The sequence below is a fragment of the Dermacentor silvarum genome, chromosome 2 (assembly GCF_013339745.2).
Source record: "Dermacentor silvarum isolate Dsil-2018 chromosome 2, BIME_Dsil_1.4, whole genome shotgun sequence".
Lineage (NCBI taxonomy): Eukaryota > Metazoa > Arthropoda > Arachnida > Ixodida > Ixodidae > Dermacentor > Dermacentor silvarum.
The window spans coordinates 3,488,026-3,508,759 of NC_051155.1; the positions used below are offsets into that span (position 1 = coordinate 3,488,026).

Here is a 20,734-nt window from a genome sequence, read left to right on the forward strand (position 1 = left end):
GTAAACAAAAATGAATGCGGACAAAAAAAAAAAAAAAAATGCTAGGGGTGGGTGTGAGGGTACGTTTCGCAAACTTGCCCTGGGTCTTACGATTTGAGAACTCTTTACCGTTAGCGCCGATTGCGGCCGATGTGTGCAGGCCCCGATTCTTGCGCGGAATGGCAGAGAGATGCGTGCTTCCCGCTTTTGTCTGTCGTGCAGATTGGCCTGATAACGAGCTGACAATAACCCACAGAAACCACCTGCCATAAAGATGAAAAGCCCTCCTGTTTTCATGAAGACAAATGGAAAGCAATACTTTCTAAGCAACACTAGATTGCCATAAAGTCCCTTGATGTAGGAAAGAGCCGCCACTCTTTGTACTTTGCCGCCGGCGCGCGGCCTCCTCGCCCCTTGCGAGTCCCCTCCGCGACAGACGGCCTTGGGCGCGTTTTCCTGCATGATGATTCGTCTCCCTGCCGTTGCACTTGGAAACGAGCGGAGCTTGCGTTTTGCTTTTTCGTTCGCGCCATTTTGCGCCTCAGCTCGGCTGGCTCGGCATATAGAGAACGTTGCGCGCTAACATTGCACGCTGTTTCGAGCACTGTCTGCTAGCGCTATGCCGTGCTGCTGCACATGTAACTGCAGCAAGAAGCGTGATGATGGCTATGCAGTTTTTACGATACCGCAAGGAAAGTGTGATGGCTTGCGCAAGAAGCAGCGGCTGCACAACATTGGCCGAAAGAACTTTGTCCCGACAAGGAACAGTGTTGTTTGCGAGGTAAGGCGCCTTCTTATTGCTCGTATCAAAGCATCCCCTAATGCTGCATTTTTTCAATTCTTCCGACCTGCTCATTCGCGTTTTTGCTGCGGCAATTTGTACGTTGCATAAAAATGGGGTTCTCCTCAGAATGCTGAATATTCTGCTGGGACTCCATCACCTCGCACGTCGTCAACTCTTATTCAATCGGAAATGGAGCACTCTAGATTCTGCTTTCCACTGAACAGATATACCCAAAGATACAGCCTCTCGATCGCACTTTTCGTGATTGTTAGGATCCGTAGCCTGTTTTACTGAAAATCGAAATAGCAGCTTGTAGAGGAGCTATTTACAGCTTGCTTCGATGTGTGTGTCACTCACAAATACAATGAATGCAGGGCCCCAAAAAAATAGTGGCAAGTATACCCGTGGTATTGCAGGTGATGAGTGCCAGCCAGTCCACATTTTAAGGCGAGACCCTTAGTTGGATATGTTTCGAGGTGAGCGTTTGAGGTACAGAAAGTAACGTGACCTAATGAAGGCCAGAAGCGAGTCAAATCATGTCCAGCCGTGTATAATAAATCATTAATGATTAGCAAAGTAAATTCATGACTGATTAACAATTGTATTAAGGTGTTTAAAGTTGATTAAGGGGGATTAAGGTTAAATAAGGAGGGCTAGGGTCGATTAAGCTGGATTAGGGTGCTTTAGGGTGGATCAAGATATAATAAGGAGGATTAGGGTGGATTAACATGCATGAAGGAAGATTAAGATAGATTAAGGTTGATTAAAGTGTATTAAGGAGGATTAGGGTGGTTTAAGGTTGAATAATGTGGATAAAGGACGATTAGGGTGCATTGAGGTGGATTAAGTTCTATCAAGGTGTATTAAGGAGGGTTAGAGTGGGTTAAGGTCGAATAAGGTGCGTGAAGGTGGATTAGTGTGGATTGAGGTGAATTACAGTAGATTTTACAAGACTTGTATTCGTGTCTTTTAGGCGATAGCTAAGGACACCTGGTAATCTTTTTCAGTTCTTGAATTAGCTTTGAACTGGGCTTCCGTGCACGCGTGAGTGGGTGACGATTATTATGTGGTTGTCTCACGGATACAGGCAATGTGCAGGAGGTGTTCACATTCACAGGAGGTGTTGCTGTTGATATCGACTTCTAGGCGGAGGCCGGGAATCTTTGCTTTAATAGCGAATGCGTTAAATCACCTTTCTTCGGTTTTGTTCTGTGGGTAAACCTTTTCCATCCATGTAACTCAAGCCGATGTCATTGTATCAATGCACTTTGATTACGAAGTTGAGCAATAAATAATGATTGTGGTTATGATGTAGAAATGCAGGAAATATTATGTAGGCAATAATGGTTACCACTGCAGTGTATTAGGCACTTGTACTTGTATAAAGGGTGTTTTATTCATCCTGCTTGAGTGATTAACTCTTCGATAAATGTTCTAGCTACATTTCACAGAAGGCCAATTTGAGCCGCGCATACTACAAGAACTTGGAAAAAAAAAAAAGCTGAAGCCCAACGCAGTTCCAACAATTTTTTCCCACCAACCTGTCGTGAAGCACAGAAAGCCCCCTCGACAGCGGCATGCACCTCGAACTGACAGTAGTAAGTGATTGCTGCTGCTTGTTCCTTGTCCCACCTCTAATAATTTCAGCAATATTGATCTCGGTCGCTTAACGACGCAGCCAACAACACTATGATGCTTTATGCAGAGCCTGTCGCCACCGCATGCTTGCTCGCAATCTACAATACGTCAGCAATAGGGCCCCCCGCTAATCAAAATCCCAATTTTAACTATCCTACTACATAATTTAACGGTATGTTGGTGTGAACTATCAAAATGCCTTTTCCAGAGGCGTTTCTTTTGCCTAAAAATATAGAATGCCTTCTTCCATAGGTATACCGAGTATTTTTTAAGCTTCATTGACACCGACGCCTGAAGAATAATCTGTAAATACCTTTCCTCAGATTCTGTTATTGTGGGTGATGAGTGGCTGCCGGCACCGCTTCATCGCACTGAAATTGTGCAACCGTCCTATTCAATGCAGAAACCACAGCGCAAAAGCTACTTTGACATTGAGACAAACACATGGACGGACGATGCTCTCACCAGTAATTCATTATAAGAAGGCACACTGAATATAATACCTGCGGTGCACATGCGTGCACATACAAGAAAAAACTGCCAAACATAGAGCGATCTGCCACAAGCAATACTAGATCAGATGCAAAAAGTAAAGCAGCGTATCATGTGGCAGAAAAAATAACTGGAGTATAGAACTCGCCTCAAAGCTCCTTTTACATCAGTGTGTGTCATTCATACGGCTTTAAGATGAAACCAACCTCATCATAAATGTTGCCTTCAGCATTCTCCCATGCTGTTAACACCATTTTTCAAAATATTCTATGCCACTGGGGCGCGCAACTGGCCCAAAATAATGCGCCTCCATGGAATTCTGCGGCCCGTCCGCGGGAGCCCAGGCACAATAGCGTGCCGGGCGCAGCGCGCGCAGCCGGTGGGCGAGGAGAATTGAGGAGGAAAGCGTGCGCGCGGAGGAGAGTGTCGCTACTTTTAAGATCAAGGGGCTTTAGTCCCCCCTTAAGCACACTATGGCCCACTATTAAACTGAAAATCCCATTAGGACAACTTTGCTATTTCTTCAGCTTCAGAGGAAAAAAAAAAGCACTTAATTCAATTTGCCAGAGATTCCATCGCTAGAAAATATTTTCCAGACCTTCGTATATGGATTGAGTTGTTATCAGTGGTGGAATACTAATGGACCTTTTTCCAGTAAGTGACCCCTCTAGCGGCCGCCACTTCAACTAAATTTGACAGGCAAGACACATGCGCTCCCGCCGCTTGCCTCTACGCAGAGCATCGTAGCGTTTGACCAAGCAGTCTCTCGCAATGGCCGTCCCTGCTTTTTTTTTTTACTTCTGTCGATTGTGTTGTTGAAGTAGCATCTCATCGTCCTGCTCTAGCACGCGTGTATTTGCTCGCATGTAGTAATAACACAGTTTACATTTACCAATGTGACGGCAACAGGCAGATGCGACGTGCAGGCCGTTTGTAACCAAGATTGGAGAGATGCACCAGCCTTTATTCTTCAACAGCTTGGTCAGTACTTTCTTCAGGATAAACTGGACCGTCGTTTGGAGTGGCTCGACTTGAAGGAGGCGGTCAACTTACGCATGCACGTATAGTGCTTGCCCTCAAGAGCGGGCATGCAAGCAGCTCGCCATGATGAAAAAACAATGCGCAAAACTTCTGCACACGTACTGCGAGTGTACTGCAGGGCAAGTGTTGTTTTATCTCGAGATATCTATCGTATATGGCATGGTCTGGGGAATAAGTGTACTCAAACAGTACGAGGGGGAGTAAGCGGAAGGTAGGTGGACGCAACACGTTGTTTTGTCAGGCGCGTAAAGCTTCATTTGCAAGCAAAAAATAAGACTCGCGAGTTTTGTATAATGCGGCACCGCGGGTGTGTCGCTTTGGCCTCACACGATGCATTCTGATCGGCTGTGTGGGGAGATTCTTCTTTTCGTTTGGCCCCACGTAACCGTACAGCTATTTCCGCCTGCATGCGGTAACACCTTCTTAAGCCAATGGGAAAATCCGTGCGGTACACATACCAGTAGAGTAAAACATCTCCGTGACTTCCGAGTCAGTCGTTAAGCGAGAAGTGCAATAATCACAGCGCTAGTGTCATACTGTTACCAGAACGCAGGCTTGCCTCACTCAGCAAGAATCGTGTGATAACTCACTGATAACATGGGGTACTTTTTTTTTTAATTTGACCGTGCGCTCCACTCCAGTACAATACGTTAACCGTCCCACGCCGGTTTGTGCAATCGACAGTACAGCAAGTGCCCGGCATGAGATTTGTCGCAAACGCTGCGCCTATTGCTCGAGCATTAGTTCACGTAGTCGTTTTCATCGACCAAAGTGCTTGCAGTTTTTCCCACGAACTGCTAAGTGTTTCCTTTACCCATATTCTCGTCCAAGAACACGAGACAAATTATTGTTCAGCCCCTCAAACTCAGGAAATTGCCGCGGATCATGCAAGGGTTCACGCACTCACTTCGCACACCTGCCGTGCGATGATGGCGGCGCAGCGTGGAATGCAGCTGGGGCGAGGGTAAGCGCATGCGCATAGCTGAATTGAAAAAAGGTCCATTGGTGTTCCCTTTAATAAGAGTACAGCAGAGTTGCCAGATGCCGCAAAGCAAACAAACTAATAATCATCCCAAAAGAAGCCAAAACAAAGTGGCGCGGCTTTTACGAAGAAGCCCAAAAGAAGCGGAAGTTGAACAAATTTTCTCATTCTTGAAAATAGTTTCATTATAGTATGAAAAAATCTAAGAATACAAAGGGAAGGTGAGCAAATAACTTTAATTATTTTGTACATAGAAAACGTGCACAAGAATGAATGAAAGCACTCGTTTACTTTTTGAAATAGTCTCCGGGTAGTCTGCACCCCGTTCATTGCATGTTTGAGAGTACATTAATCTCACACTTGCAATACTTGCAATATTACATACCTGCCAAGTTCACAGAAACTAAAGCTGGGAGATCTTCCGACCGGGAGAGGGGGGGCAGTCAGTTACGCAACTCCCCACACCCTGACGTCTATATTTTCAAGTACTGACAGGAGAACTTCATTACAATTTTTTTTACAGTGTCATGAAGCAGAGGCGCCCCTGTGTATGTGCCGACTGAAGAGGAAGACGAAGGACTGTGCCGTGATCGCGAGGGAACCCCGTGCTACGAACAGCCCTTGCAGTGCATATACCTGTACCTAGCGTTCTTGCAACGTTATCGACGACAATAAAACTCGTCGCATTTAGTGGAGGTTGCTGAGATCCTTTGCCTCGTCCTGGAGCCCCGCACTCGAACCCTGCCAACACCAACACGATCGCCTTGCACGATGCCTGATCCAGCCACTTCGTTGCCTGCACCGCCGGCTGCCACTGTCGTCTGCGCCAGCATCCCTCTTCATCGCAACCCACCCATTTTCAGTGGGACCGCCGAACACGACGTGGAAGACTGGCTCTTATCGTACGAACGTGTAAGTGCCCATAACAAATGGGACGTCGAGTCTAAGCTGTCGCATCTGTCTTTCTACCTCGCCGACCTAGCCAAACTGTGGTTCTTCAACCACGAATCAGACTTTTCAAGCTGGTCAGCATTTAAGACCCTTTTTGCCGAAGTGTTTTAACGCCCCGCTGTGCGTAAGCTACGTGCTGAACAGCATCTCCGCCAGCGCGCAGAGCAGCCTGGAGAGACATTCACCAGCTACATCGAGGATTTTCTCGATTTGTGCAAGCGGGTAAATCCCAGCATGTCAGAGGATGACAAGATCAAGCGTATCCTCAAGGGCATTGAGGACGGCACATTCCAGATGCTGCTGGCAAAAACCCCAACGAGCGTATCCATCCTTAGTAACCTACGCCGGAGCTTTGACAAGCTGCGCCGCCAACTTTCCATCGTTCGCCAGAACATTGAAGACGCCGATTATGTCTCGAGCATCGCGGTTTCTACCGACCTTCTGGCCAACTCGACCCTATCGCAGCATATCAAAGATTTTATTCGTGAAGAGGTGGCCAGGCAGCTATCGCTGCTGCCTCACAGTGACGCACCTACGGCAGCTTTGACTACAACGCTACAGCAACCCATCCGGAATCAGATATGGGAAGCACATCCTGCCGCTCCTACACCCCCCCCCCCCCCCACCCAATCCTATGAGTGTGCCGCAGTCCTACACCAACTTTACTACTCACCCTACGTCGCTGCCGCTCAGTTATGCAGCCGTGGTTGCACGGCCACCTCCGCCGACAGCTTCCTTTTCATCGTCCATGCATCTGGCTTCATTTCCAGTTGCCCGACCGTCACCGCAGTTTTTTCATCCAACCGCATCGTGGCGCACTCGAAGACAACCGGCCTATCTGCTTCGCCTGCGCCATTGCTGGCCATGTGGCAAGCTTCTGTCGCCACCGCGCCCCAACAATGCATACCACCTTTGAAACACCCACTTACGCACCACAATACGCCGCCGCGCCTCTATTTTCACTGAGACGTCTTGACACTGATCGCTGATCAGAAACCCATCGTTTGCCTTCCCCTCGTTGGTGTTCGATTTCGCTCCTGCGTCGTCGAGCTCCCACTAAACTGACTGGTGCAGTTCCCGAGGCAAGAACTGCAAATACATCGATGTTCTCAAGACCTCCATCTTCGCCGCCAAATGTTATTACCGTTTTTGTAGAGGGAGCACCTGCAGTTGCGCTAGTCGATACCGGAGCCGCTGTTTCCGTCTTTCATGAGAACCTTTGTCGCAAACTCCAAAAAGTGACTACAGCTCCCTCTGGCCTAGTGCTAGCCACTGCCAGCGCGCAGCCAATTCACCCTTCGGCTGTGTACATGGCCCATGTCATCATCAACGACGTTCTGTACATAATTGAGTGCGACATATCCACCGGACGAGTGAGACCATATGTCCCTTTGCCGCACTGTTTTCAACCAGTTTAACAACCTCAGCCCCCCGGCATCCGTGCTTCTACATGCCTTGTGACTGACCGCTATGTTTGGCCCTCAATGCAACGGGACTGCCGCACCTGGGCACGCACGTGCATTCCATGTCAGTGTGCCAAAATCACCTGGCACGTCACATCACCGCTCGGGACACTCCCCCTGCCGTCGGAACCGTTTCAACACGTCCACACGACATCATTGACACCCTTCCACCGGTCGGGCCTTACTGCTGCTGCCTCACCGCCATCGATCGGTACACTCGATGGCCCGAAGTATTGCCGCTCGAAAGGATTACCGCAGAAGACGTCGCCTCGGCCTTCTTCACCGGCTGGATTTCCCGCTTCGGCACTCCTCGTCGCGTCACAACCGATCAAGGATGGCAATTCGAGTCCCAACTCTTCAGGCTCCTCGGGCTTTCCACCGGGTTCGAGCGCTCACGGCCTACCAGCTACCACCCCTGCGCCAAAGGGATGATTGAGCGGTTTCACCGACAGCTCAAGGCAGCCATCACGTGCCACCTTAACTCAACGTGGCTCGAGGCTCTCCCGGCCGTCGCTCTTGGTCTGCACGCCACTTTCAAACCAGACATCCAGGAAATGCCCGCAGAATTCGTTTACGGGGAGCCGCTTCGCCTACCTGGGGAACTTCTCTCCGCTTCAACTCCCGACATCACCACCTCGGACCCTACAGACTTTGTCGTCCGGCTGCGCCGCACAATGGCCTCACTGCGCCTGTCTCCAGCAGCACGTCACACCAAGCCGACCCCGTTCATGTTCAAGGACTTGGCAACGTGCTCGCATGCCTTTCTCCGCGACAACACTGTACGTGTGCCGTTTCAACCACCTTATTCCGGACCCTATAAAGTCATCCGCCGTGATGACAAAACATTCACACTTCAAATCAGCGGGAGGGATTTGAAGCCACAAAAGAGAGAAGGTTAGCGGAGGCAGGGAGCACAGTAGAATACTGGGTGCCTGTCATCGATAATACTTCAGTTGGCTGTGGCAGTGCAAGAAATGAGAGTCAGCGTGCCTTTATATCTCACTACGTGGTTAGGACGCATGCACGTTTACACCTTTAGCCGAGCATGACCTGTGTTGGCCGCGTGTCTGCAGAACTGCATGGTTACCCTCTGTGATAGCCTCTACAGTGACAACAGATTCGTCTACAAAGGTTGCAGCGTCTCCATCGACCGACTGAAGCCGTCATACATCCTCTCCGAGGAAACTACCAACTCCTGCGCGCCTCCCGTAAATCACCCACAACAGCCTCCAACGCCTCAGCCCGTACCCTACATCACGCGCTTTGGGCGCCAGGTACACGTCCCCAATGCTCTTCAAACCTGAGGGCACCTCTCTGCGTGGGGGGGTGGTGTGGCGGCACAGTGTGGCGCCGCTGCTGCACCTGCGTGCAGCGCCGACACTACTAAACCGAGCGCCAGCGTGATAAGAACACTCTCGTCCGACGACATAAACTAAGTGTGCTCCCGCAATCAGATTAGTTGTTGTAGTTACGTGTTTCGTGCGGACGCATTAAAGTTATGTGTACCCACAACTACTTTTTCATCCCCTTTGGCACCTTTCACTTGACCTGTTGTTTTAAGAGGCGTAGCGCCACCCTGTGAAGACTACGAGAAACAGCGTTTCTCCATAGCTTTCAAAAGCATCGTTTTCAACATTTCTTTGCATTTCCGCGAGAAAACATCAATTCCGTGATTTTTCGTGCAATCGTGGAAAGCTAGGGCCTCTACTCTTGGAATAGGCTGATCGCATATTTACCAGTTATTACTTGATTTGAAAACATACATACATTTGACAGGAAAAGGCACGGTGTAAGAAGATAGGTGCTCTGACGACGCACCCGCACTGGGGCGAGAGAGCGGCTACTTTGTGTGACCGGAAGTGAGCGCCGCCGCTAGGGGCAGCACGTGTTCAGGAGGCCTTGGAGCAGCGGCACAAGAGTGGATAATTTACAATCTCCATCAGCATTTAAACACCCATACCTAACAATATGCCATTTTTTGTTATTCAGACACCAAATCCTGAGCAGGTAGAAGGTTTCATGCCACTTACTGTCAAAATACCGTCATTTCCAACATAAGAGAGACGCGTCTTCTGCTCGAGCAGACGGCGCGCTGTGATTGCTGCTGCTAGGTAGCCGCTGCTCGCCGCATCGGAGTCAATCAGAATGTCGGCAGAAATATAAAGGGACGTTCCTCCAACCAAAAGAGTCACTTTAAGCAGGCGAACGATATATATGCATCGAAATAAAGCACCTCTGCCGCGCGTGCCCATAGAAGCGCCAGCAAAGCGTGCGAAAAAGTGGCCCCCAGAACAGGTGCTTCCCCTTGTGGCCGCAGCGTGCGTAGAGTCACACTAAGTGGCCGCGCCTCGCGCCGTCAGATCACCTACCTTCTTACACCTTGGGAAAAGGAAAGCGAGGAGTAGGCTGGCAAATTGACCAGTTGCAGTCACAATCGAATAACACGCCACAACGCTATTCTGTTTCAAGCTACAACGAAGGCAAAATCATGCCCTCCATAGCTCTCAACACGTGCATATCTCGGCACTGACCTGCGAGTGGAGTGCACATTTGGCGCCAACCACTGAGGAAGGAAGAAAGTGACGACAGTTCCTTGAAAAGCCACAAAAAAGAGAGAAGGTTAGCGGAGGCAGGGAGCACAGTAGAATACCGGGTGCCTGTCATCGCTAATACTTCAGTTGGCTGTGGCAGTGCAAGAAAGGACAGTCAGCATGCCTTTATATCTCACTACGTTGTTAGGACGCACGTTTACACCTTTAGCCGAGCATGACCTGTGTTGGCCGCGTGTCTGCAGAACTGCATGGTCACCCTCTGTGATAGCCTCTACAGTGACAACAGATTCGTCTACAAAGGTTGCAGCGAGCGGTTGTTTCGACTCCGGCGCGTCCTATGTTACAAACACACTGGAGAACAATCGAGGATGAAGCGCGATTTTACCATGGCCTGCACTGTGGCGTCGAGCCTGCCAGCTACATTGTCATAGACATACTAGCCCACTGGCAATAACGTAATTGGGAGGTGCCCGCGGTGGTGAAATGAATGCCTATTTGAATCAAGGCGTGGGTTTTGCAAAGCGGCCGCATATTCAATAACCTAATAATGCAATATTGTAATAACCGCATACTGGATAATCAATTTGCAAACAGCATTATTCAATCCATACAGTCAAGTATACTTGGTAACATTGAGGATTTCGTAATACTACTGAAGATCACAAGAAGACCCCACCTGGTGTAGATGTAGGAGTAGTAGTGGCCCCCAGAGGCCTGTCCGCTGTGCACCACAATGCCCGTCAGGCGGTAGCGAGTGGTGCCCAGCTCACTCTCGGCCGCCTCCTCGTCCATGAGCTCCCCCTCGAGTCGGGCCAGGCCCCGCACCGTGTACGGCTCCATGTCCAGCTCCCGGGGGAACTCAAAGTAGTCGTTGAACTTGATGGCACACTCGCGCTCCCAGTCGTAGTCGAAGCGCTTCAGCTGGATGGCCAGGATCGGGGGCAGGCGCTTTATGCAGAGCCGCTTGACCGTGTCCACCTTCTTGTTGCACTTGTCGCAGTGGTAGGCATTGGCCCCTTCCAGGAGGTCCCCCTTGACGTACTGTTCGAGCGAGTCGAGCAGGTTGCTGTGGTTGCGGATGTCAATGTTGAGCGTGGTGAAGGACTCCTCTCGCGAGTACCGGTGTGGGCAGCCGCGACAGATCTTCTGGTCGGCAAAGGTACCCCCCAGGGCCTTGGCCAGAAGGCAGGGGGCACCAAGCGCCTTCAGGGCCTCGTCCAGCGAGTCCACCAGAGAGTTGAAAAACTCGAGCGCATCGTGCTGTTCCCGCAGGTTCACCGGTTCACCCCACAGCTTGAAGTGGCGCCAGAATCCGCGTGGAACGTAGTACTGCAGCTGCGATGCTGCCAGATGACCAAAGACTGCCTGCACCTGTTTGAGCACGCCCAGGTGGTAGTCGCGGCGATGCTCCTCCCGGCCTTCCTCGCAGGGACGTGTCTCCTGCACATGATGGTTTCAAAGGTCACCAGTGCACCAAGTGTGAGGCAGAGTGTTGAAGCAGGGTGGACTGCTGTTCCAAATCCCTGGACTCCCCAAACAAGTACGCCTGTTTGTGCAGTAACGTCAGATCATTTTCCCAAGTTTCATAAAAAAGGCTCATTATTTATGATGTTGCTTGACCAGCAGCCTACAACAGTTAAATTTCCACAGAATTTGGGAGAAAAATACGATCCACTCAGCTTCCATGGAAAGCCGAGTTGGAATGGCTGGCCAGTTGTGCTCACATGCCACGGTGGATGCCGACTTGGCATTAGATGCTGACAGACTCTTTCATTTGGAACATCATAGACACTAGTGCGTGACAACTTGATCATACGTTTGAGTATTTGGGTATTTTTTTAATGCATTAGCATTCTTAATGCACTTTCCAGGGGTTATATATCTATGTATGTATGTATCTATGTATGTTTGTGTCTATGTATGTTTGTTTGTATCTAACCGTTTTCCCACCTATCTGGGTCGCTGGGCAGTCTGTGCAGGAATGGTTAGCGCATCAGGCTGTTGTGCTGAGGTAACAGGGTACGAAACCAACCGTCACACCAACTTGGGGCACTGAGTATGTCGCAATGTGTACAAACGTGTACAATGGACCTCTTTCCCGCCGACATGGGTCAGATGCGGGACTGGGTCTTTGACAGCGACTCCGAGAACTGGGTATGTGCCACTCGGTCTTGGAACCTCAACTTGGGTCACTGGGTATGTGCCAGTAGCTGTGTGCTCAGGCCAAGTGGAATTGAACAAGGACCTGACGCCCAGAGTATGTGCCAACGCTGTGCCATGAATGGACTGGGTATGTGCCATTCCTCAACAAACCTCACGCCAACTTGAGTTACTGAGTATTGTGCACGACTCTCACGCGTCCCCTCATGTTGTTTTCCCGCCTCCTGTTCTCCGGCTTCGCTGCATGGCTTTACGGCAGCGCAGGTCGGTGTGATTGCGGCATATTGCGAGAGATGGCGCGAGTGTTGTGCTGCTAATGCCAACTAACAGCAGGGTTACTTGGGCACGAAAGGAAGAAGGCGCTTCTTCTTTAGAGTGATGTTGGTGAGCAATGTGGACGTTCCGCGCGTGAGCCGGTCCACTTTTCGCGAGACCGTCTCGCGAGGGTAGAAGCAGGACACCGGAATGGACAAACTCGGATCGTTCAAACGTGCCACCATTCGCGCGACTGTACACGTGAACGACAGGGCGATAGTGTCTAGCATGGGGCGAATATATTCGCTCGCTCTCGGGTCGCGGTGAGTCGGACTTCCTCGATTTGTCGTGCACCCATCGGCGTAGTAATTCGGCTAGAAGGCATTAGTGTATGAAAGGTGCAATAAATGCCCTTTTGACTGTTTGCACTACTGTGTTGTCGTGCTCTAGGTTCCTTTGTCCCTAGAGCACGTGTGAGACTCCACATCTGGCTGCCCAACTGGACCCCTTGTGGCATTGGATGATAATTTTGACAGTTTTGCTCGGTTCGAGACAACCTTTGTTTGAACCGAAGCGTATTCCTAACGTCGATTTTGATCGCTAGCGTCGGCGGCGTCCTTTCTTGAGCGAGGCGACAGTTGCTGTAGCGTGTTTGAACTTTTCAACAAGCTAATGCTGAATTCCAATGGCGGAGCCGGAGCAGCCAACGGACTCCGCGAGCGAGCATTCGACTCTGGCGCAGAGCAACGCCTCCAAATCCGCGAGTGGAACACAACCATATTTCCTTCCTCCATGAACACAACCTGCGCCGCCGGAGCAAGGCGGAAGCGGAAGTTCTATCCTTCGGGCGCTGAGTTACCCAGTATACCTTGCGTGTTGTCATTCCCTTCCGCTGTTTGCTCACAGCACCACCGCACCGGTCACTTGTCTATTCCGCGCCGTTCACCTGCTGCTTAAAAGTGCGGAATGGATATCTCGCCAAGCGCGCAGCAGATTTTGTCTGCTATGGTGAGCACACAGTATGCGGACAAACATGGTAGGCGTCTAGCCGACTACTTTGGGCCTCATCGCGGGAATGCGGAACATCCTTCAAATTTCCGCTCGTAAGTGGCAGTTTCAGCGTCGCTGTTACTCTCCGAGAAATCGCTCGTGTCGGAACTTGAGCTTTCCGACTCGGAGCTGTCGCTGTAGAGTAGCAAAAGCAATGCCGCACGCTTTGCCGAACTATCCGAGTCGCGACAGGTGGCGCCCCCCAGCAGACCAACGTTGTAAAGGAAATGCGTCACGCAGAGTTCCGGTCCACTCCGCCTATTTTGGCGGAGCATCTTTTCCTGCTCCACGGAGTGACTCCCGCTCTAAATCCACTCCGACTCTCTCATTGGAACACTTTACTCCCGCCCTCACTCTGTCATTGGAACAAACTTGCTCCGAAACGAGCAGAAAAACTTGCTCTGACTCCGCCATTGGAATTCAACATAAGGCTTTTTAAAGTGTTTTGAACAATACTCGTCGGTACGAGAGCCACGTGGTCTGCATCCTGGAAGAGCGAGGCCTAGCGCCCGCGAAGCATTGGCAAGCCTGAAGCGAGTGAGTACGGAAGCCTCGTGGGTGGTCTGAATTTTTTATGTAAATAGCTCCTTCTATCTCTTTGAATTTAGAAGTCGCGGCTCTGGGAGCTGGGTGGCTGCGGGCCACGGGTGCCGATATGGGCTGTCTGGTATTGCGCCCTGGCACCTGGCGCTCCGACACTGCCTGGGACAGCGGGCGCCGTCAACTCGGATGCTGTGTGCACCGAGCGGGGTAGGACCACCTCCCAGACCTAACGTCTCCTCGCGGCTTCCTGTTCTTGTGCCTATTTTAGGTGGCGTTTTTGGATGCCAGTTGTTGTCAGGGTAGCGACGCATTAGGCTTAAGGCTTTACGAAGCTGCCTGTCGCACGTGGAGGACACAACCTCGTGGACCGTGGTGTTGAGGTGTCACACTTTGCTTCCCTCATTCTAGTTAGCCTTGCACGAATTGAAATTATTCGTTTGACTAAAGAAATCAAGCTTTGTTCACGTGAACGTAGCATCTGAATAGCTGCCCGAAAGTTTTGTAGCCGAATTGAACATCGTACCATGTGGGCGATGCACACGCAGAATTCTTCACCCTTGCACTACTTTAGTGTTTGTCGAGTGCGTTGAGTGTACGCAGCGTGAGCGGAGTAAACCCTGGTTTGCGGCCACCTGCACATTACCTGCGCTGCTGCCCCGGCCTACAAACGAGCCACTCCTGGCAAAGGAATGCCTGTGGCCAGTTCGGGGCAGCGATTTCGGTGGCCACCTGTATCTGGCTTGCAACCCTCGGGGGCAGGGAAAAAAGCCGGCAGCCACCAACGGCTACTGCGGCTGTTGCCAGCAGGGCACGTCGGCGCGAGCGACTCTTGCTCGTGCCAACTTCTGCGCCGCCGTTTCCAGTACCTGGCCTGGAGTCGTGCCGTCGAGTCTGCCGAGCTGCTCCTGTAACCAACAGACGGCAGCAGTGTGCCCCGAGACATTGTCGGCACGCAGGTTGTGCACAACGCGTGGACATTTCCTCGGCGCGGCCACTGCTGCATGTACTACCCTTTGTTCCCGACGCACGCGTTGTTAGACCGTGCAACATGTTTCGGTGGAGTATGTGTAGTGATTTAGGATTGGTGGGATGTGGGGATGCGCGACTCTGACGCATCCCCTGATGTCATTTTCCCTGCATAGCTCCCGTCTCCTGTAATCCGGCTTCACCGCGTGGCTTTATGGCGGCGCGGGTCGGTGTGGTTGTGGCATATTGGGAGAGATGGTGTGAGTGTTGCACTGCTAACGCCACCAAACAGCGGGGTTACTTGGGCACAAAAGTAAGAAGGCGCTTGCTCTTTGGATTGATGTCGGTGAGCGATGCGGACGTTCCGCACGTGCGCCGGCGCACGCTTCTCGAGATCGTCTCGGCGAGGGCAAGAGCAGGAGACCAGAATGGACGAACTCGGCCTAACGTGCCGCTGTTTGCGTGACCGTACACGTGAACGACTAGGCGATGGTGTCTAGCATGGGGCGAACACATTCACTCGCTATCCAGTCGTGGTAAGTTGGACTTCCTTGATTTGTCGCACGCCCATCGGCATAGTAATTCGGCTAGCAGGCATTAGTGTATGAGTAGCACTGACAATTGGGCGAGTTGGTACGGATGCATGGTTTTAGAAGGGCGCAACAAGGAAGACGACAGACGAAAGAACACACGTACACAAGCGCCGACTCACAACTAAGGTTTATCCTGTACCTGAATGGTTAACGTGTTCTGGTTTTTTGGTTATTGTTGCGTTGTGTGTGGCCATGTGTGTGTATAAATCTGCTCTAAGATGTGGAATAAACCTTAGTTGTAAGTCGGCGCTTGTGTACGTGTGTTCTTTCGTCTGTCGTCTTCCTTGTTGCGCCCTTCTAAAACCATGCATTAGTGTATGAAAGGTGCAATAAATGCCCTTTTGATTGTTTGCACTACTGTGTTGTCAGTTCCTTTGTCCCAAGAGCCCGTGTGAGACCCCACAGTTTGTGAAAAAATGTTCTAAAAGCCAGGGGAACTCATACTTCAACGTGTTATCACTGGCTTTACTCAACAATAAAATATAACAAAAACATAAACGTTTCACGACCTATGCGGGTGGCATCGTCAGTACAGAAATGACCATTTGTGTACTGACGATGCCACCCGCATAGGTGGCGTTCGTCTATATTTTTGTTATACAGTTAAACCTGGATATAACAAAAGTGAAAAATTTCCGAAAAACTTTGTTTTAAAGAGGATTTCGTTATATGCAGGTTCGGAACAAAAATTCGAAAAAGAAACGCTTACCCTATTTACTCGATTCTAACGCGCACCCGTTTTCCGTTTTCGTCGAAGCACTCATCCTTGGTATGTCACACCAGGTACAGGATGCTTGGACGCGTGTCGTTTCGCACAAGCGTGAGGCGTGGGAAACGAAGAGCGAGCGGCACGATGGCATAATATAGTGTCACCTAGTGCCAGGTTAGTGAAGCGCAGAGACTTGCGCAGTAATCAAAGAGTGGCACTGCCAGCGTGTCGAAAAAAAAAAAAAAAACAGCAAGCGGCGGGATCAGGTTTGAATGAAGGGAGGGGGAAAGGTCACGCCCTAGGTGGCAAGATCGCTGGGTCCATGGAATGCAGGCCTGCCTCGCGCACGCTCGCACGCACGCACACGTGCGCTCGCTCTCGCCTCGCAGTGGCTGTGAATTCGAGCGCGCCAAGCGCGATGCCGCCGTTTCGCATTCCGTCGCGGTGGAGAAGCGCTTCTGGTTGCTGCTGGTGCAAAAATAACAAAATTTGGGGCGAAATCTCTACGTTGTCGACGGGGAAAATTCGTTATTTTGAGGGGGTTTCCCGCTGCCAATTCGTTACGTAGAGGTCGCAAATACATGCGCTTCTATGCAGTAATGGCGGGGAATAGAAAAACTTTGTTATATCCAGGAATTCGTTATATGGAGGTTTGTTATAAGCAGGTTTAACTGTACCATCACTTTTGTGAGATTTCACGTGTCTCGGCAAAGGTTGCGTCGGCTAATTGGTTTTGGTGTTTTTGGCACTGTGTCAAGCTCACAGTGCTAGGCATACTGTCGCACGCATACTCCGATGCAGAATCTCACGAAAGCGATATCTCTAAAGCCTGAGAATACGGCCTCTGTCTGCCTGGTATCTGTAGCAAATGAAAGCGGCACGTCAACATTACTTCTCAGAGCAATTCATTATTTCTCATTTGCAAAGGTAAATTCTGCACATCTCGTTTCTTTCCAGGGTTCGTACAGGTTTCCAAGGCAAAAATTCAAGGATATTTCAGGACTTTCCAGGACCTGTCACAGGTTTTTCAAGGACTCAAAGCGGCATCTGAAGTAGGGTTTCTTTACTCTAACATTTCCAAAAATGACTAGTTTTATTGCACTTACAATAAATAAATGTATATCCCAATTATAATAAAAAAATAACTTCTCAAGATCACAACACAAAATGAACGCTTACAACAGCAGCTGAAATTTTTCCAGTATAGACTGGGTAAAGCTCATCACAAATATTCAAAATAATCAGCATAGGGCTATTGCACTAAAATAAAAAAAAAAATAAATGTATATTCCAATGATGTTAATAATGTCAAGCCTTGATCTTCTTGTGAGTTCTCAACAATACCAAAAAAAGTTCACAAAACACAATGAATGCTTACAACAGCTACTCTGACTTCTCCAGTATTAACTGGGCAAGTTTACCGAACATTTCCAAACCATTCAGTGTAGTCTTGCTACACATCCATTATATTATAACAAATAGATGTATATTGCAATTGTGTAAAGCATGTCTTGTCTTGGTCATTTCTCAAGTCCGCAATATTAAAAGTTAACAGAACGAATACTCACAAAAGGTGCTCAGGCTTCTGCAGTATTAGCTGGGTTGGTTCATCAAACATTTACAAAACATTCAGCATAGTGTATTTTCCTGTGCATAAGACGCGTTTTTTTTCCTGAATTTTTCGTCGGTGCGTCTTGTAGAACGGTGCGACCTATGTACGTTTTTTTTTCTCGGAAAAACTGCCTTCAAAATCGGATCCAATGTTAAGGCCACGCAAAGTGCGCTGGTTGACTTCATTGCTACGGGTTTTGTGCATGCTATCGAGGTGCTGGGTTCTTGCGATCAAGTTCCCGAGCGCCATGCGAGAAGGATGGAGTCGCAAGGCAAGCAGCGGTTGGCCGACCCCGAAGTCGTCGCATCTGCAGGTCGCTGTCAAGATACGGCACGCACCACTGTGCAAACTACGCAGTTGCTACGAGGGTACAGGCAGCCCCCCCTCCCTCCCGGGCTGCCTTTCTGCATTCCTCCCTTGTGTGCGATTCGGCTCACTGTCGCACGCTTTCACTCGCACATACAGCGTAAGGCGCGCAGGGACGATGCTATCGTCTTTGGACTTTATACGTAACATCGCGACAAGCACAACGGCAGAAATGCGCCTGGAGTAGAAATATATGGCACCCATGATGATACGTTTGCGCGTGATGCACGTTCACGGAGCGAAACATCACTGTAACTTTTTTAAAGTGCTTACAGAAAGAACAGGTGCGTCTTATACACTGGTGTGAGTTGTATAACATTCTTTCTTTTTTTTTTAAAACTGACGTTTTGAGGGGGGTGCATCTTATACAAAGGTGCGATTTATAGACCGGAAAATACGGTAATGTTATTGCACTTATATTATCATAAATAATATTATAACAAGACCTCCATCCAAAGGCACTGAGCATCAGTGGTAAAGTTGCTCCACTCTCTTTAGCTTCACCTCGCACGCAAGAGTGAAAGTGGGACAAGGCACACCAACGGGCGAGGAGTGAAACGAACGATAGGGTGAGAAAAGCAGCGTAAACACTGCCAGCCCCAAGCCAGCACCGAAGCACGGCACGGGTCTCGCTCCGTTCGCGGTTTGACGTACATGGTGAGGCCTCTTATTTTTTCCGGGCAGTTCTGCAAAACGGAACCATGTGTGCTCGCGCTGGCGTATTGTTTCAGTTTGTCAGATCAACGCTGATTTACCACAGAATGGAGGTCGCAATGTCAATATCAGAGTGCAGTGCTCACGAAATTCAATGATTTTCAAGGAAGGAAAAAAATTCCAGCACTTTCAAGGGCCTTGAAAACGCACTTTTCAATTTCAAGGGTTTTCAAGGATTTCAAGGACCTGTACGCACCCTGCTTTCTGAACGGGAATGTGGGGTGCACGCTACATTTTTATTTTAAAAACCTGTGGCATGTTACATTCAGGTACATTTTTATTTTCTTACTTTAAGCCCGCAAAAATGAATGTATGTTAGAATCGGGTAAATACGGTACTACTTAAGTGAACCCTCTTACTGGTACCTGCAACGTATGATTCAAATTAGTGTTACAGTTGCAACGTGAAAGGCCATTTAAGAGAACTTGGAGCCTCCTGTCGCCATGTGACCAAGAAGGGGTGTTTGGTCTATGGCATTCTAAGAATGATCGCGTGCAGCATGTTTTTGAAGCAACACTTGAGAGTGGGCTAATAAACTTGCAGCGCAAGCGAGATGACAGTAATGAGTGAAAAGACACGTGCAAGCGCTAACTTGTCTCTCATGGGACAAGAAAGAAGACACATAACTAATAGTTATTCAACAAACCCCAAATACGGATTCAGCGGCGCGCTAGGTCACCCATTATTGCACCGGAACACGCAGAGTATGCTCGAAAAAAGACGAATGCAGCGACTCCATGAATTTCATAAAACCGAGGATTTTGACCACCGTCTTCTAAATCGGGCCGAAACACGAAATCTTGGTGGCCGCGCACAGTGTTCTGGAACAGTTTGAGTGCAATACGAGGCATTTTTACGTTTTTGGAGCAGCTCGACAGGCAGGTCGCAAATGTAGCCCTTTGGCACAATGGGCGTAGCTACACCAGCCGATTATAAATGTGCAAGTGCTCTCGTGAGCTGCAACAAAAGAGGAGCACACACCACCATAACATTTGCACAGGTGGGCACACTCGGCAAATGCATTACTGTGTCTCCACTTGCGATGTGTGTGGCTGCTCATGTGCTGCACTTGGGTTGACGAGGACCTAATTTGGGTGCTGAGACCTGTGGGGAGCACACGCTGCCACCTTCTCCCGCGGGCGCTCGCCCGTCGCCTGCGAACGGAGCGCACGCAGCGGTAGCCGAGCGGACATCTCGTGCGCACACAACGCGGCGCGCCGCGGGAGCCGGGCGGACACGGGAGAAATGCACTTTGCCCTCTCCCGGTTCTCGCTCGCCTCTCGCGACGCGCGAGCCTGCGCGGGAAGAGGGAAAGTATCAGGTGGGCGAGGAGGACACTCCCCTCGCGGAAAGGTAAAAAGATATAAGAGCGCGACCGAGAGACCCCCGGGGCTCTCTGACCTCGCTTGATCTAACTGCCCAGACGGAATTTACCTGATGAAAGCCGTGAGTGACCTCGTTTGCGTGACTACCACACGCGACGAGGCAAGCCTATTTTATTAGTTGTTATACAGAGCGGACTTCCCTCTGCAAGAGTGTTTTATTGCCGACAGCAATAAACCTTATTCGCCCGAACCCTGCGTAGCTGCAATTACACGCGCTACGGGTTGGGGAAGACAGACCAGAATAAGTTGCACGTGGCTGTACCTCATGGTCGGGCCGCTCCTCTCCCGAGAAGTCCTCGTTTGGGTCGGTGGCTGCACCTTCCACGGCCAGGATGCCCTCGCGGATGCTCTCGATCATGTAAAGCTGCACAGGGAGTGAGAAGACGACACAACTCATTGTTTGCCTCTTCACACCAACGACAATAAGACACCCACTGTGTGTGCATTACACTCATCTCTCTCAATTTAACACAAAAGATGCCTGACTTAAGGGGGGACG

At 49.9% G+C, this 20,734-nt stretch overlaps 1 protein-coding gene across 1 annotated transcript in view; it reads right to left on the bottom strand.

Annotated features, from left to right (window-relative positions):
- The window catches only part of LOC119441288 (probable ubiquitin carboxyl-terminal hydrolase FAF-X), a 540,581-nt gene that overhangs the window by 135,987 nt on the left and 383,860 nt on the right, over window positions 1-20,734 (bottom strand). Inside the window, 2 exon segments of the mRNA XM_049661116.1 lie at window positions 10,559-11,322; window positions 20,498-20,599. Coding sequence (XP_049517073.1) covers window positions 10,559-11,322; window positions 20,498-20,599 — 866 coding nt within the window.